The 15,265-nt window shown below is 35.7% G+C and overlaps 2 protein-coding genes across 2 annotated transcripts; both read right to left on the reverse strand.

The window, feature by feature from the left end:
* Nucleotides 1–1,546: 1,546 nt before the first annotated feature.
* LOC125192957 (uncharacterized) lies at nt 1,547–2,278 on the reverse strand. Its single transcript, XM_048090643.2, has one exon. It carries the CDS (start codon nt 2,217–2,219, stop codon nt 1,665–1,667), a length of 555 nt encoding a protein of 184 aa, XP_047946600.1. The 5' UTR covers nt 2,220–2,278; the 3' UTR covers nt 1,547–1,664.
* A 3,420-nt stretch (nt 2,279–5,698) lies between these two features.
* Nucleotides 5,699–6,452, reverse strand: LOC125193142 (uncharacterized). Its single transcript, XM_048090885.2, has one exon. The coding sequence runs from the start codon at nt 6,385–6,387 to the stop codon at nt 5,890–5,892; it is 498 nt and encodes a 165-aa protein (XP_047946842.2). The 5' UTR covers nt 6,388–6,452; the 3' UTR covers nt 5,699–5,889.
* Nucleotides 6,453–15,265: the final 8,813 nt, after the last annotated feature.

Below are 15,265 nucleotides of genomic sequence, written 5' to 3' on the forward strand. Positions count from 1 at the left end.
CCTCCCGGTTACGATGGATGTAAGTCCGGGATCGCCTTTGAGAAGGCGTGGCGGCTTCCTCCTCCCTACGTCGATCTTCTTCTAGCGATTCTTCCATTATTTGACGCATTTGCTCAAATGGATCCATGAATGGATTAAATTTGGGAAAAGAAAAATTTGTGGGAATGATTTATAGAAGTGATTGGAGAGGAAAGAAAGAGAGATGAGAGAAGAATAGATGTGTGTTTGTGTGTAAAATGGAGAATGAAGAGTATTTATAGAATAAATAAAAAAATAAAAAATTCGACCGTTGAACGGTCATATTACCGTTTTTAATTTTTTTTTTTTGAAAAATCGAATTTAAAAAAAATCAAATTATGACGTCATAATTACGACGCCCACTCGCGGGCCGGCGAGTAGGCGCTGTCTCGTGGCGATGCCCTTCCGCGCGCGACGCGGGACGGGATGGCTCGTCCCAACGGGACGAGATGGTGTTTGCAACGGCGTCTCGTCGCCGTCTCGTCTCTGCGGGACGAGATAGGGATGGCAACGAGACGCGTTGCCGATGCTCTTAGATTATATAAAATACTCCACTGGTCCGCCTTAATAGATGCATTTCATTTTCTTTACTCATTTTGGAAATATAATAATATAAACACTCTTCTCTACATTATTATCTCTCATACTTTATTTTTTCTCCGTTCTAACTATTTATTTTTAATTTGTCAAAATGAGGGTGTATATGGCTATCATTATCTAACTATTTACTTTTTTTTCCTCCACTTTAACTATTTGAAACACCTCTATTAATATGGAACGGAGAGAGTATTAAAAGATGGAATATGACTAATACTAATAATAACGGGTATTATCAGGACTAACGGGTATACCCGCTACCCGCAAAATTCTAAAACACACTACCTGATTCCGCCCCGTTTCCCGTTATTGTCGAGTAATGGATCGAGATGGGAATCACCCATTACCCGGTACCCATTTTGCCACCCCTAATTAATATGATTACATGACTATTGTATATGTATTAAACATGTAAAAGACATAGAGTACTCGATGATTAGAAGTTTGAAAGGGAAACTATCTGGATAATATTGTCCGAAATTTGAAAATGAAAAAAAAAAAAAAAGGAAAGTAACAAGAATTAGTGAAGGCTGTTGACCTTAACCTTGTCAACATAATTCAAAAATCGAATTGTTCATGGAGTGAATCTTAATGCATCGGAGATATCAATATATAGGGAATAAAATAACAATTAAGTTGTAATAAATCACACATCCACAGCTTTTAATTAATTTGGACGAAATATCTGTTTAAAAATATGGAGGATGAAAATATGTCAATGTTTGAGAGATTTCACTATTTCAGCCTTCAGGTAGTATTTACTACTCATATTGAATTGTTCAAAATTCCACGTGGCATAGTTTGAGTCATTAGATCACTAAATTAGACAGTTGGTAAATGGTCTTTGTTAGGAGTTAGAATCAAGCAAAGTTAACTTTTCCATAACATCCATACAAATATATTCTCCATAAATTAATCCAACACATTCAAATAAAAATGAAAATTGAGAATTCATGTTATATAAAATTAATCAAAGCATAGGCATATTTTAACATACATATTAGCACAAGTCCAATATATTTTGATTTGTGACACTAGTCAGATTAAAATTAAACCTCCTTGACTTCAACGGTGGGCTTGATTTCCACGGCCGGTTTGGGCTCCTCCTTGAGTCCATTAACCGCAGGCTTCTTCTCGCTCTCATTCTCGATCTTGTTGTTGTTGTTGTTGTCGTCGTCGTCTTGAAGCTGGAAGGCGTCAACGGGATAGGTGCGGAAGAGGCCAGTGGGGGTCTTGAAGGTGATCTTGCCGGTGGGAGGAACGTCAACGTAGATCTCCCTAAGCATGACCCAGAGCAGGAGCTCCTTGGCCTTGACGCCGGTGAGCTTGGTGATCCGGTTGGGCTCAATGTAGGCAGTCACCTCCGTGGCGTACTGCACGGGCTTCCCGATCTTCTCGAAGCGGTGCTCGCACTTCTTCTTCTGAATCAGCCACACGAATCCAGTCTCCTTGACGTAGCCGACTTCCACGATGTCCTTGAGCGGCAGAAGCCCGTTGGGCAGCCCCATCTCCGTCAGCAGCTGCTTCGACTTCTCCCTGCAGATTTCGTCGCCCTGGTACATCTCCGACGCCGCCGCTCTGATCGCGTCTGTTACTAGAGACATCTTCTATTTTATTTTATTTTTGCAAATGGTTTCAATGAATGAATGCAGTTGAGAGATGAAGGAGTAGATAGGTTGTTATATAGATGGATATAGGGATGGCTTAGCTTTAACATTATCATGGTGCATTAATTGTATGTATGTTATCAATACCTACCAACTACTTTATGGTTTAGATGTACCTATTATCAAATAGCTAACACGAGATCATGAATTAATAAGGCCAGGCTACGTACATATTTCTTCAACAAAAGGGTAAGTACAAGATAGCTAGTAATACACATGGTTCAAGTTTATGCATAGATTAGGCAGCTAGTATTAAACAAAAAACACATACACATTTTAGAAATTGCTAAATATGAGTATCATCGATAAGCACTGCTCTCTTTGTTATTTAGTACAGTACTCCCTCCGTCCCACAAAAGATGTCACACTTGTGGGACGACACGAGATTTTAGGAGGTTTTGTTTTGTGTGTTAAATGGAGAGAGAAAATATAATTTTTATATTCATGTGAGAGATAACTTTTTCCGAAAAGGGAAATGTGACATCTTTTGTGGGACAAACTAAAAAGGAAAGTGTGACATCTTTTGTGGGACAGAGGGAGTACTTTTTAATATCTTGATAAATGACATGGACATTAATGTTTAATTTGTTCTTTTATGTATGAATTTGAAATTATTTAATAAAATGGATAAAATCGAGCTTTTGTTTGTATGTAATTTGTGAAATTAATAATCCCTTCATCCCGCAAAAGAGATAGAAATAAAAAAATAATTAAAGTATTAGTAGTGAAGAATGAGTCTCACCTCATTAGATAGGAAAAATAGTTTTTTAAATTAGAAAGTGCATACTCTTGTAAGACGGACTAAAAAAATGGCTGTATACTCTTGTGGAACGGAGATAGTATATGTTTGAGGCTCTTCTCTGTATTATTCTCTCTCTTACTTTACAATTTAACTATTTATCATTTTTATAAAACGAATGCAGAAAAGTCAATGGAAATCCTAATGGCGGACAGAGGGAGCATATAAAATAGTAAACATGGATTAAATGAGAACGGTACACAAATAATGTTTACTGCAGTATAACGCTTTTTATCTCTTGGAGAATATTCCTTTGATCAGGTTATGAAAAAACAAACTTATTTGACACCTAAGAGATATATATATATATATATATATATATATATATTGTGTATTAAAAGTTGAAGTCCGGGCTTCACCACCCAACCAGAGTCCTTCACCAACAACTTGAGCGACCTTAGAAGTTGGACCGAAGGATAAGATACTTGTTTGCTAGTATCTTCCGATGTGTTGAGATGCTCCTTTTCTCTTGGTTTTCCGTGTTTGTTTGACGCTTCTCTCTATTAATTTGGATATATCATTAGACTATTAGAGGGTAGTTGGTATTTAATTTGCTATTATTGCTATGTTTTGGATCTTGTCATGGGTTTCATTGTTAACCGGTGGATTCTCACTCACTTGTAACTCCAAGTCTGAAATGAATTTTTAACATGTTAATCATTAGAAGACCCTCACTGTTAACTTGATAGTAATTTTTTTTTGTTTTCTCATCCGCGGGAGGATAAACATGTCTTACATAAGACACCTTGAAAAGAAATCACAACTTTCCACTACACGCAATTTATCAATTTCACTCTGTAAATTCAGAAATTTTATTTCGTAATGTTTGCTTAGTTATGAAGGTCGTTAGAAGATTAATTGCAGAATTAATGTCTAACTAACGTGGCAAAGAAAGTCAATTTTTGTCAGCTCGTATCTAACTGTGGGTAAGTTTAAATACTCATTATATTGAAACGGTGTCGTTTTCTACAGCTGTAAACTGTTCATTTTTTCCATAAACTGTCATAAATTCTGTGACGGTGGAGATAGTGAGCTTCGTTTAGCACTGCTGTACACATTTATGGCTCCTTAATTTGGGAGAATGGTTTTCTGAAAAACTCCTCATTTTTTTTAACCACCATTAACGAAACAAATTTCTTTAAATAATTCTTTTTTTTCTATGATCGAATATACATACATATATAAATGGGTATATTATTAGCAAGTCCGATCCATCATCCATGAATTTTCCGAATCTTTAATAATGAGATGGTGAACGATGTTTATTGTTACAAGTGATGCTGTGACGTCGACCATAGATCATTTACAAAAAAAATTGATAATGTTTAATGGTATCTAGCGTATCGCACTATTAAACAGTCTCACATTGTGATGCATTGATTATTACTTCATAAATTAGAAAGTGGTGTCATAATTATTGAGGTTTATAAATCATACAGAAATTAAAAAATTTAGAGATTTAGACTTTTTAGGAAGTATAATTATAAGATACTACATATAGGTTAAATATTATACATGTAAAATTCCCTAAAAGAGATAATGAAGTGTAGCTTAGTTAGTTGAACAATTTATGTCCTCCATTTAATAATTCTAAGGTTTGAGTCCTCTAGAGATAAATTATAATCCACCATAATCATACATTCTTTTAATTCCCACCAAATTTATATTGGAATTGGAGAAATTATTTACACAATTTACCACCGACATCTTATTCATAAGTGCATATAAGTAAAATTTAATTCATTCATTTGGTATCTCGTTGCAACGATCAACAATCAACAAGAAATGTAGATATACATTTATTTCAACATTTTAAGCAAACTAATATCTTATTCATTTCAATACAATAATTGAAAGAAATAAAACCCTCAATGGAGTGATATAGTGTGGTTAAGTCAATAAGACCGACGAGACCACACAATGAATTGGGCCTCGACCAGGAACCTTCTAACATACACTAATTAAGAAAATTGCTGGAATCAATTTCAGTACAAAAGCGAAATTAGTACTCCCTCCGTTCCATTGTGGTAGAGTCATTTTGCCACTTTGGTACGTTCCATAGTAGCAGGATCATTTCCTTTTTTGATAAAAGTCAACACATTTCTTCTCACCTACTTTACTCTCTCATACTTTATTCTCTCTACATCTCTCTACCTTTTTCATTTTTTACTTTATTCTTTATTTATTTAATTCTCCTAATATAACTTTTTCTTAATCTCCGTGCCAAAAAGAAATGCATCCACTGCTATGGAACAGAGAGAGTATATCAAAAGAAAATATTCCGTAAAAATACCAATGTTGCAGCATATTAGTATAATTTTTGGTACATTGATATCGCATCCGTACTTATTGTCACATCAATATAGCAATCAGTATTAATTGCACATGTAGACGTATATAATTTACAAACGGGCGCATCAATCACAAATTATTAGGATTCAATTTGCCAATACAATAATTAGATCAATTTAAGAATCTTAACTTTATATAATTACATTTTGATAACGGATGACTAAATTTCATTTCGATAGTGTAATACTAGTAATTAATTAAAAATTGTGGACACGAGCTTATAGTAGAAGTAAATGTTGAAACCAAAGGTCTCAGATTCGAATCATACCGGCCTTTAAATTTATATTCATTAGCCAATAAATAAAGAAATTATTAGGATTAAAACTCACTTAAACCTTTAAAACACATGAGATTAGCACTGGTGGATCAAATTAAAAAAGAAAAACAAAAGACAACAACATAAAGCTCTTTGATGAAATAAATGATAGTAACACATTAATGAGAAGATGAGCCTAATTAAAGCTCCTTGACTTGAACCGCATCGGCCTTGGCGGCGAGGTTAACGGCGTCCTTGATGGGAGGCTTATTGTCTTGGACAACGAAGGCGTCGATAGGGAAGGAACGGGAGAAGCCGGTGGGGCTCTTGAAGGTGATCTTCCCGGTGGGGGGATCGTCGATGTAGATGTCGCAGATGGAGAGCCAGATCATCATCTCCTTGGCCTTGACGCCGGTCAGCTTCTTGATCTTCTTCTGCTCCACGTAGGCGGTCACCTCGGCCCCGTATTGCACGTGCCGCCCGATCTTCTCGAACTTGTGGTCGAACTTCTTCTTCTGGATCAGCCACACAAACCCCGTGTCCTTGATGTACCCGACTTCTTCGATGTCCCGAAGCGGGAGGAGCCCGTTCGGGAGCCCCATTTCTGTCAGGAGAAATTTCGATTTCTCCTGACAGATCTCGTCCCCGCGGTACATCTCTGATGCGGCGGCTCTTATTTCTTCGGTGATCACAGACATTTTGTTTTTCCTTTCTCTCTCAATTGGAGTGTTTGATTGCTTTTCTAATGAGATGGGGATGTTCATATATGGTCTCTATGTTATTCTATATATAGAGATGACAGCCCCAATTCATTTTGCTTTAATTTTATCTCTATTATTTCAAGGGAGGTATTAAACTATAATGTCACTATTCACTAGTAATATAGTGTGTCTTTGACTTTAAGGAATTTTGTTAATTGTCGGTTATAGTTTGAAATTTATGGTTGTAATGCTAAAAATATAATTACGACTAAATTGGCCATGTTAAAGGAAATAATGTTTCGATCCTGAATAAAAATCGTTAATTTTTTTTACCAGATTTTTCTCAATTTTGGGGCAAAATCAACAATTCTACGCCGATTATGATTTCAAATATTCTGAATTAGAATTGGACCAGTAAAATTCATGTGCTGATTTGATTATGATTCAGCCTAGATTATATCATCTACAACAATTTAACCTATTTTACAATATATATGCGCACTCTATCATTCAAATTGAGAGGTAGGAAAAAGGTTATTTTGTTGGAAACCATGGGTATATCATATTTGCATGAATCAATCAATGAGTAAGGTCTAGAATTTTTTTTTTCTACCAAAACAAATGTATGGAGAGTTTATCAAGATTTGAAAGATCGATTGAATAATAATCAATGAATATCAAAACAATTGAAGAGGTTATCTTCTCTTGTCTTTTGGCTTGTTGGTTTGTGCTTTTGTCCCCGGGTCTTGCTTATTCATAAATTTGCTGTGTGTTTCATTTGAGAGTGTGTGCCATGCCCATGCCCATGTTGTCCCTATTTGTTGGTGTGTCATCGGCATGTCCTTTTTCTCAAAATCAACCATTCTAATAATTTTTACTAATATAAAAATAAATTCTATTAAAAGTAACAGTAATAGATTCCCACAGATGACTATGTAACCTAATTTTGATGCAATAAATTCTTGAGACTAGAATTCGATCGACTAAAGTGCATAAAAATAAAATAACCAAAAAAACCAAAAGAATGTGAAAAAAATTAAAAATGGGATACTTGATCTCATTTATTACAATTAAAATGGGATACTTGTTGAATGAATATCTCACAATTTATTACACAAGATAAAAAATTAGTAGTATTTCTTAATTTACTCTCTAATATGTGTGTGCGCGCCTATATCTCAAATTCTCAATTAACTAGGTTAGGTTTACTACCATTGAAATCAAATTTGAATGTAATAGTTAATCTATTTAGGCATATTGATCTGCCTAATTATTGGTAAACTAACTGTCAATTAAGTCGCCCGTACGACACTTGCATGATCACAATCTCCCTATGTTTTCAATCTTATTATTAAATTGAAAAATTGAATGTCGGTTGTATTACGACTTTAAATCGTAGGGCCGTGGTAGGTGGTAGCAGTGTGGCGATATATATGCTCGTGTTTCTAATCTTTCCGATGAGATATCATTTCAACACAATGATAATTAATTATAAATATTGCCTTATAGTAGTAACTAATAAGGGCATATAACGTTTGAAATATTCCGAGTTATTGATTTTGAGATGAGATGATGATAGTGTCTTCTATTTTCGATACTACTATATTATTTTGACGAATATTCACACTACTAATGCATTATTTAATCAAGTAAAAGCATAATCAATTTTGCTTATTTTCGTGATACGCTCGGTATAAATTTCTAGCTCCATACTTGATTCAATTTGTAAAATGCTTCTTTTAGATCTTGTAGGTTGGGAATTTGAGTTATCTCGAAGATAAATGACGAATTATTATTGATTATTTTTTTTTAAAAGCCTTACATGTTAAATGAATCAATTTCGAATAGTAGTAATAAATAAGGAAAAGATAGGCAGGCATGAAAATTAATTAAATTGAATTTGTTTATCAGCACATTAAAGGAAAGGAAGAGGTGGTTGGAAGGAGTGAAATAAAAACAAAAGTGACTATTCCTGCGTAGTTGGGAGGAGGGAGTTGCAGCCACAGAGAGATAAAGTGATTATGTTTTGAATCAGAATAAGGCAGATATTCTCATTTTTGTATTAGCAAAAATATAATCATCCTACAATTAAAAAAAATTATGAATATTTTAAAAAATTATAATATACGACTGTTTATTCAACCTATTCTCACTAGCCATTTTTTTTATAATAAGTAAATGGCTAGGATGATTCTTACTCAATGCACCAAATCAAGTTTCCATTTGATCAAACTTGATTCTATATTAAAGTTGAGATCTTGTGATAATTGATAATCATTCATACACACAAATTACACAAACACATAATTTCATAATTATGATATCAACAGATGATTCGTCTTTAATGGGATTTGAACTCTCATGCTTATTCGCTCTTTTTAAATTTGTTTATGAAATTTATGTATTTATGCACGTTTGATTTGTGTTTATGCCAAAATTTGGTCTTCTTGCTCAAGTAAATATATATGTTATTGACTACGTACGTGTTATATTGCTAACTCACCCCTAAATTGCTAACTACAACTAAATGATAGGCATTAGATTTTTAAATTAAAGGTGAAGATCATTCAACCCTTGAGTATTAATATCATGCATAAAAAATATCAATAGGGGTATTAATGTCAATTAACTACAAAATTAGTTATAACTAACTTTTAAAAGAAATCCCAAAACTTTACATTCATATAACATATATCAAATTAAAGATAATTTTATAAGGATTCCAACGATATACTACGTGCATATGTTCCGAAGTCAAAATTTAAAAAAAAATTGAAAATTTTTAATTTTTTCGTACAGCAAAAATGTCAACATACTATATAAAATATATTAATATAATACATGTAGAATGTCAATATAAGCAATGAGTTAACATTCTTAAAACATTGTGTTGGCATTCTCAAAGCTTGTGTTGATATTTTTGAAACACTATATTGACATTTTCATCAAAAACTCTAATTTGGAGTTTTTTTTTTTATCTTTTGCAATTTAATTAATAAAAACAAAAATTACACGTGACAAATTATAGACCACACGTTTTCTAAAATCTTATGACCTTAAATTAGTTGTAGTTAGCAATTAAATGTTGAGTTAGCAATTGATCATTCTCCTATTCAGTAAATTGATTACGTATTTACGTCTATTTACTATTTATGTTTTGACTTTTTATTTTATAATTGTTCTTTTTTAGAGTTAAGTAACTATATTAAAAGACTAATATTTATGCCTTCTAACGTTTTGTTTTCTTGATTTTATAGTTGATGAAGAGATGGTCTTCATCAACATAATCTCATTTTATGTGTATAAATAAGACTGTGAATCTTTAATTTGAATAGAATAATAAACACTAGTATTTCAATTGCATAAATCATAATAGAAAATTCATCAGATTGATCAAATATACATCTTGCGGAATATGATCACTTTTTTAATAGTCATATACTTAGAGATATTCCTTGTTTAATAATGAGAAACTTTGGTACAAATCTCTCAGTCCCACCGGCCCATTCCCCTACTAAAATAATGTCTCAATGAAACTTGTCTACAATTAAAATTGTCAAGGTATCAAGTAAAAGTACCATGAAGCGCACCCATATTCACTTTTATTCAGCATTCTCAAATTTATTCGAACAAATATTATTTTTATTCATAATAATTATCACTTTTTATCAACAAAGTATAAATATTCCCAAGTACTACAATACTATTGAATGAACATATAATATGGTTTACATTTCAAAACTTGATTGATTTTAGCATTTTACACACCCAAAACTAAAAATAGTGATGCCTCCATAATTGGGGACATGACAAGGTTGCAGAAAAAAGTTGACTTGTCATAATATTTTGGTTGAATCACATACTTGTAATTGTAACCCTAAAACGAATTGGTAGCACAATAAATGAATACAGTTGAGAAATGAAGTGGCATTACTCAATACTTCAATTGCAAAAACTGACCACCAAACAAAAGTCATAAATGAGGGCAATATTAGCAACATACCAAATCACATTCATTGCTCTAATTTTTTTTCCCTCAACTCTCACTGCCCATCCATTATCTCTTATCCATATTCTTAACACATTTTACACTACAAAAATCGATTATTTTCTTTCAATTTGGTAGTGATTAATATTGGCACGGTTATACCATATTAGCTGTATATTCACGAGCAGAAATTCATTTGCAAACTACTTAAACAATAATAAGTACTTAGTACTGTACTAGGACTGTATAATTTTAATGAGAATCATCTGGTCTTATAGAAATTAATGACATGTATCAACTACTCTGACATTTCATTTAATTACAGTTAATTCCAATCCTACTCGAGGTATCGAAAGAAAGTAGAACAAGAAGGACAATTTAAAGTTAGGCAAAATATCATTTTATACATGTGATCTTTTTCATAATTGTATCATAACACATGATATCAAATTAACACATCCACCATAGTTAATGGAAGGCTTAATATGATAAATTTAATTCCAATAATAATTATATATTTATTCATTTGTATTTTCATGTACATTAAGACATGCACAAGTGTAACATACAGTGTGCACCATATGTTGCAGCTATGTTTACACATATACTACTAAAAATTTAGTACTAGCGTTTGAAAATTTTTAAGATAATCACAATTAAGGACGCAAAAGAAAGCGTCCTTAAGTTGAGGATAAAATTTATCTTAATTTTTGTTTTTTAGTACACTTTTATTTGTATCTTCTAATTTTAATTGTGACACCAACAATACAGACATTTTATGAAGCGTTGGTGGTATAATTATAAACATAAATTAGCGTCTTTAATAGCATTAAAATGCCATTAGCCATTTTTTTTGTAGTGATAGTGCTTACACACAATCCTATATTATGTAAAAATACAGATGCGCACAACACACGTCTCTCGCCTCGCAATGGCGCAACTCGCTTTCGTGGCTGGGCCAATCGGCACCATGTGTGCTTCACGCACTGACGCTGTTAATGAGCTTTGCCCCTACGTGTTCTAATTTTTTAAAAATATGTAAGTTTAACATTTGAATTATGTAATTATCGAATTTTTAAATATGAAGTCTGGGATTTAAATTATGTAAATTTTTATTTAAATTTTATTATTATGCATTTTAATTGAATTGCTCATCAATTTAATTAGAATATTTAATTACAAAGAATTCTAAAAATGAGAAAAAATAGTATCTTTAAAGTGGTTTGTAGTATTCCTATATTAGTTCAACTTGCAACCGTGCAAGACTATTGAGTGTAAAAATGAATAACTAATATATATAACTAATATTGTGAATACCCTTAATTTTATCATTGTCGACATATCAAGAGAGTTATAATGGGCAACAACTATTTCGACAAGGCTATGAGTGTTGGCAACCGATACAGTTAGAACAGTAGAATCACAATTCGTCATCCTATAATTCTTGGTTGGCTCAAATATCTATTTCACGTCATAATTAACAATAACGCTGTGGGCCTCCCAATTTCTCCTTACATTCAATTCATTTATCTAAATACCTATCATATATACTCGGTTCGCCATACAATATGAATTGTATAATTTATTAAAAATAAATTCTTAAGATGATAGTAGTACGTTTGTAATCACATAAAGTATTTTGTTTTAAATGCCTTCAAATAACAGAAGAAAGAGACTAAAATAGTTAAGAAGCTATATATGTCAAATGGCCTAATTTTACGATGAAGTGTACACGACTTAGCTTGAGTAAATTATTACATAACAATTAGAATATTTATCATAACTCACAATGCATGCTATGAACAACTCTAAGAAGTAGTACATCACTAATCATGACGAAGATTCAAGATTAACACAATACCAAGAATGTGTTATTATTATTATTGGTATTCGGTACTAGCTAGTTTTAGAGCATCTTTAATGGTCGGCTAGCGACCGGCTAGCCGATTCGTCGCGCTGGCCGATCGGCTAGCCGAACCATTGGAATCGGCGAGAGCGAAATCGGCGAGCGCTTCGGCGTGGGCTGGCCGATCGGCTAGCCGTCATTGTGGCGGCCCGATCAGCCAGCGCCGATTTTTGTTTTTTGTTTTTTTTTTAAAACCTATATAAACGCGATTTTCGTTTCATTTTCATTTGCACCACTTGTTTTAACGAGTTTTCTCTCTCTCTAACTTTCTGTACAAGAGCATCATCGAGCGATGGATCACAACAACGAGTCCAGTCCAGCGACGAGTGGATCTCAGACTCCCACGGTACCTGTGGGATCTGGATGGGGGCAGATGGGCCCGGGGTTTAACATCCCTTGGAATCAGATGATGGGGATGATGGCCGGTGCGCCGGGGGGGGGGGGGGGGGCAGGGGGGTATGCCGTGGGGGATGCCGGGCGGCGGGCAGTCAGCGCCCGGGTGGGGGGGTATGCCCCAGATGCAGCAGCAGATAATGCTGCAGCAGATGATGGGGATGATGTGGCAGGGCGGGATGCAGGGGGGGATGCAGCACGGTATGCATCCCGGGATGCAGGGGGGGTTCAGGGGTCACCGGGAGGGGACACGGTATATCGGCCCTCGCTTGATTTTTTGACGGCTTCGTCTCACACGTCGACCCCAGTGGAGACGCAGTTCACTGGCGATGACCTTCTGTCATTGCATGATATGGGGATCGATCTCGGGGATCCGGATACTCCCGTTCCAGCAAGGCGGGCCGCGCCGAAGAAGAAGACGAGGGGGAAGGCCAAGGCGGTCGGCGAGTCATCGCAGCCCGCTGTTGACGACACCCCTGGCCGGAGGATGAGTACGCCGGGGTGGCCAGGGGGTGGTTGGAGGTGTGCGACGATCCGCTGGATGCGAACAACCAGCGGATTGTCAACATGTGGGCGAAGATCAGAGCTGCCTATAGGAGGCACTGCCCGCACGGGAAGGACTTCAGCCCAGAGGAGGTCCGGAAGGGGTGGGAGCGCACCAGGGCCGCGGTGGGCCGTTTTGCGAATTTGTACGCCAACGCCCTCCGTCAGCTCAGTAGTGGGCAGAATGAGGACGACGCCCGGAGGATCGCCGCGAGTCAGTTCCCCTTCCACGGGAAGTATAAGGAGTTCAACTTCTGGGAGTGCTTCTTGTTGCTGAAGGACTCCGAGAAGTTCCGGGCGGGGTGCGACGCTGGGTGGCCGAAGAAGCAGCGACTGAACTATAGCGGCGACTACAGCGGCAGCAACGGCGGATCCGACGACCTCCCCCCGGATGCTGAGGAGTTTCCATCCCCTCCTTCATTTACTGATCGCCCCCGCCCGGTTGGACAGAAGCGGGCGCAGCGGGCTGCGAGGGGCGGATCCCCCCTATCGCCTCGCGAGGTCCAGTCCTCCGCCCTCCCACCCGCCCCACTCGAGTACACTCTCCATTCGCGTAACCATACGCGGGATCAGATGTACAAGGTCTTCCAAGAGTGGAAGACCGCCACTGACCCCACGGAGAAGATGTTTCTTCACGAGATGCTCGAGAGCATGCGGGTTGATTTGGAAATCGCGAGGGCACGGCTAGCGGGTTCCGACGTGGGCTCAGATACCACGGGCGGCGGCGGCAGCGGCGGCGGCGCGGCGACGGCGACGGCGAGGACGACGGCGACGGCGACGGCGATGAGGAGTAGAGAGTGGCGGGGCTCGTGTGTTGAAGCCCTTTTTTTTTAAAAAAAAACATGTACTTTTTTTTTTTAAATCTTTGTACTTTTTTTTAATGGAATGGATTAATTTTCCCGTATATGTGTCGTAAATTTAATTCCGTATTTTAATCGTAATTTTAATTCCGTAAATATAGTATATTTTGAATTATTTTTATTGCGGCTGGCCTATGGCTAGCCTAAATCTGATGTGGCAGGGGAGAGAATGACTGGCTTATTGCTGGCCTAAGCACCATTACGGATGCTCTTAATGAAATAAAAATATTGGTCCTTAGTGGCACAACTCTTCTATTACCTATTAATTATATTAGTGACAATGAATAAAGATTGTAACTACCTACAATTAATTGGATACGAGTACTCTTCGTAAAATTGAAGTAATTGGAAACAAATAAAGACAACTAGTTACAATACGAGTGCCCCCTTCCAAAAATAAAATTGGATACCAATTAGAAAAAGAAAAAAGAAATATGAGTGAAGTACATAAATTAAAGGTCCAGGGACAATTGCATTTACTACTACATTTTTGCGCTTCCTGATAAATTTCGTTGTATCTATGGTATCTAGACATAGGGGTGATCACGTTTTTATTCCTTTCGCACATTTTTGGGACATTTTTATCCAAATTTTTTTGACTTCGAGAGCAGATACTTCTATTATTTTCCTCCCACTGTTTTATTCTCTTTCTCTCGCTTCCAAAAATTATGTTTTAATTTCTCTCTTTCCCCTTCACTTATTCCCTCCATCTTATTCAAGATGTCTAAATTCTTAAGTAGCACACAAGATTTTAGGAGTTGTTAGCTGGAGTAAATAGAATATTAGGAATTGTTAGATGGAGTACGTAGGGAGAAAAATATAGTTGATCATTTTAATAAGGGGAGAGGAGAGAAGAGAGGAGAAATTATTTTCAAATATAGAAAATAGAGATCTTGAGTGAGACAACTAAAAAGAAAAGATGGACATCTTGAATAGTACACAAGGAGCACATTTTTATACAATCTTATATTATATATAAAAAATATTTTGTATAATTTTTATATTTTACTTAAATTTAGTCCCAAAAAAATGCACTTCGCACATTTTAGCTCACTAAATAAGGAAATATATCGCCACATACTCCCTGAATTAGAAAAAGAAAAATACCCCCTCCTCCCTCTGTAATAAAAGCATTTCTTTTGAATATGAAATTTAAGAAAATTGTGTTAAGTGGATTAAGAAAAG

Source organism: Salvia hispanica, chromosome 4 (assembly GCF_029641045.1).
Source record: "Salvia hispanica isolate PSC_SH4W2 chromosome 4, Shi_PSC_v1, whole genome shotgun sequence".
Classification (NCBI taxonomy): Eukaryota; Viridiplantae; Streptophyta; class Magnoliopsida; order Lamiales; family Lamiaceae; genus Salvia; species Salvia hispanica.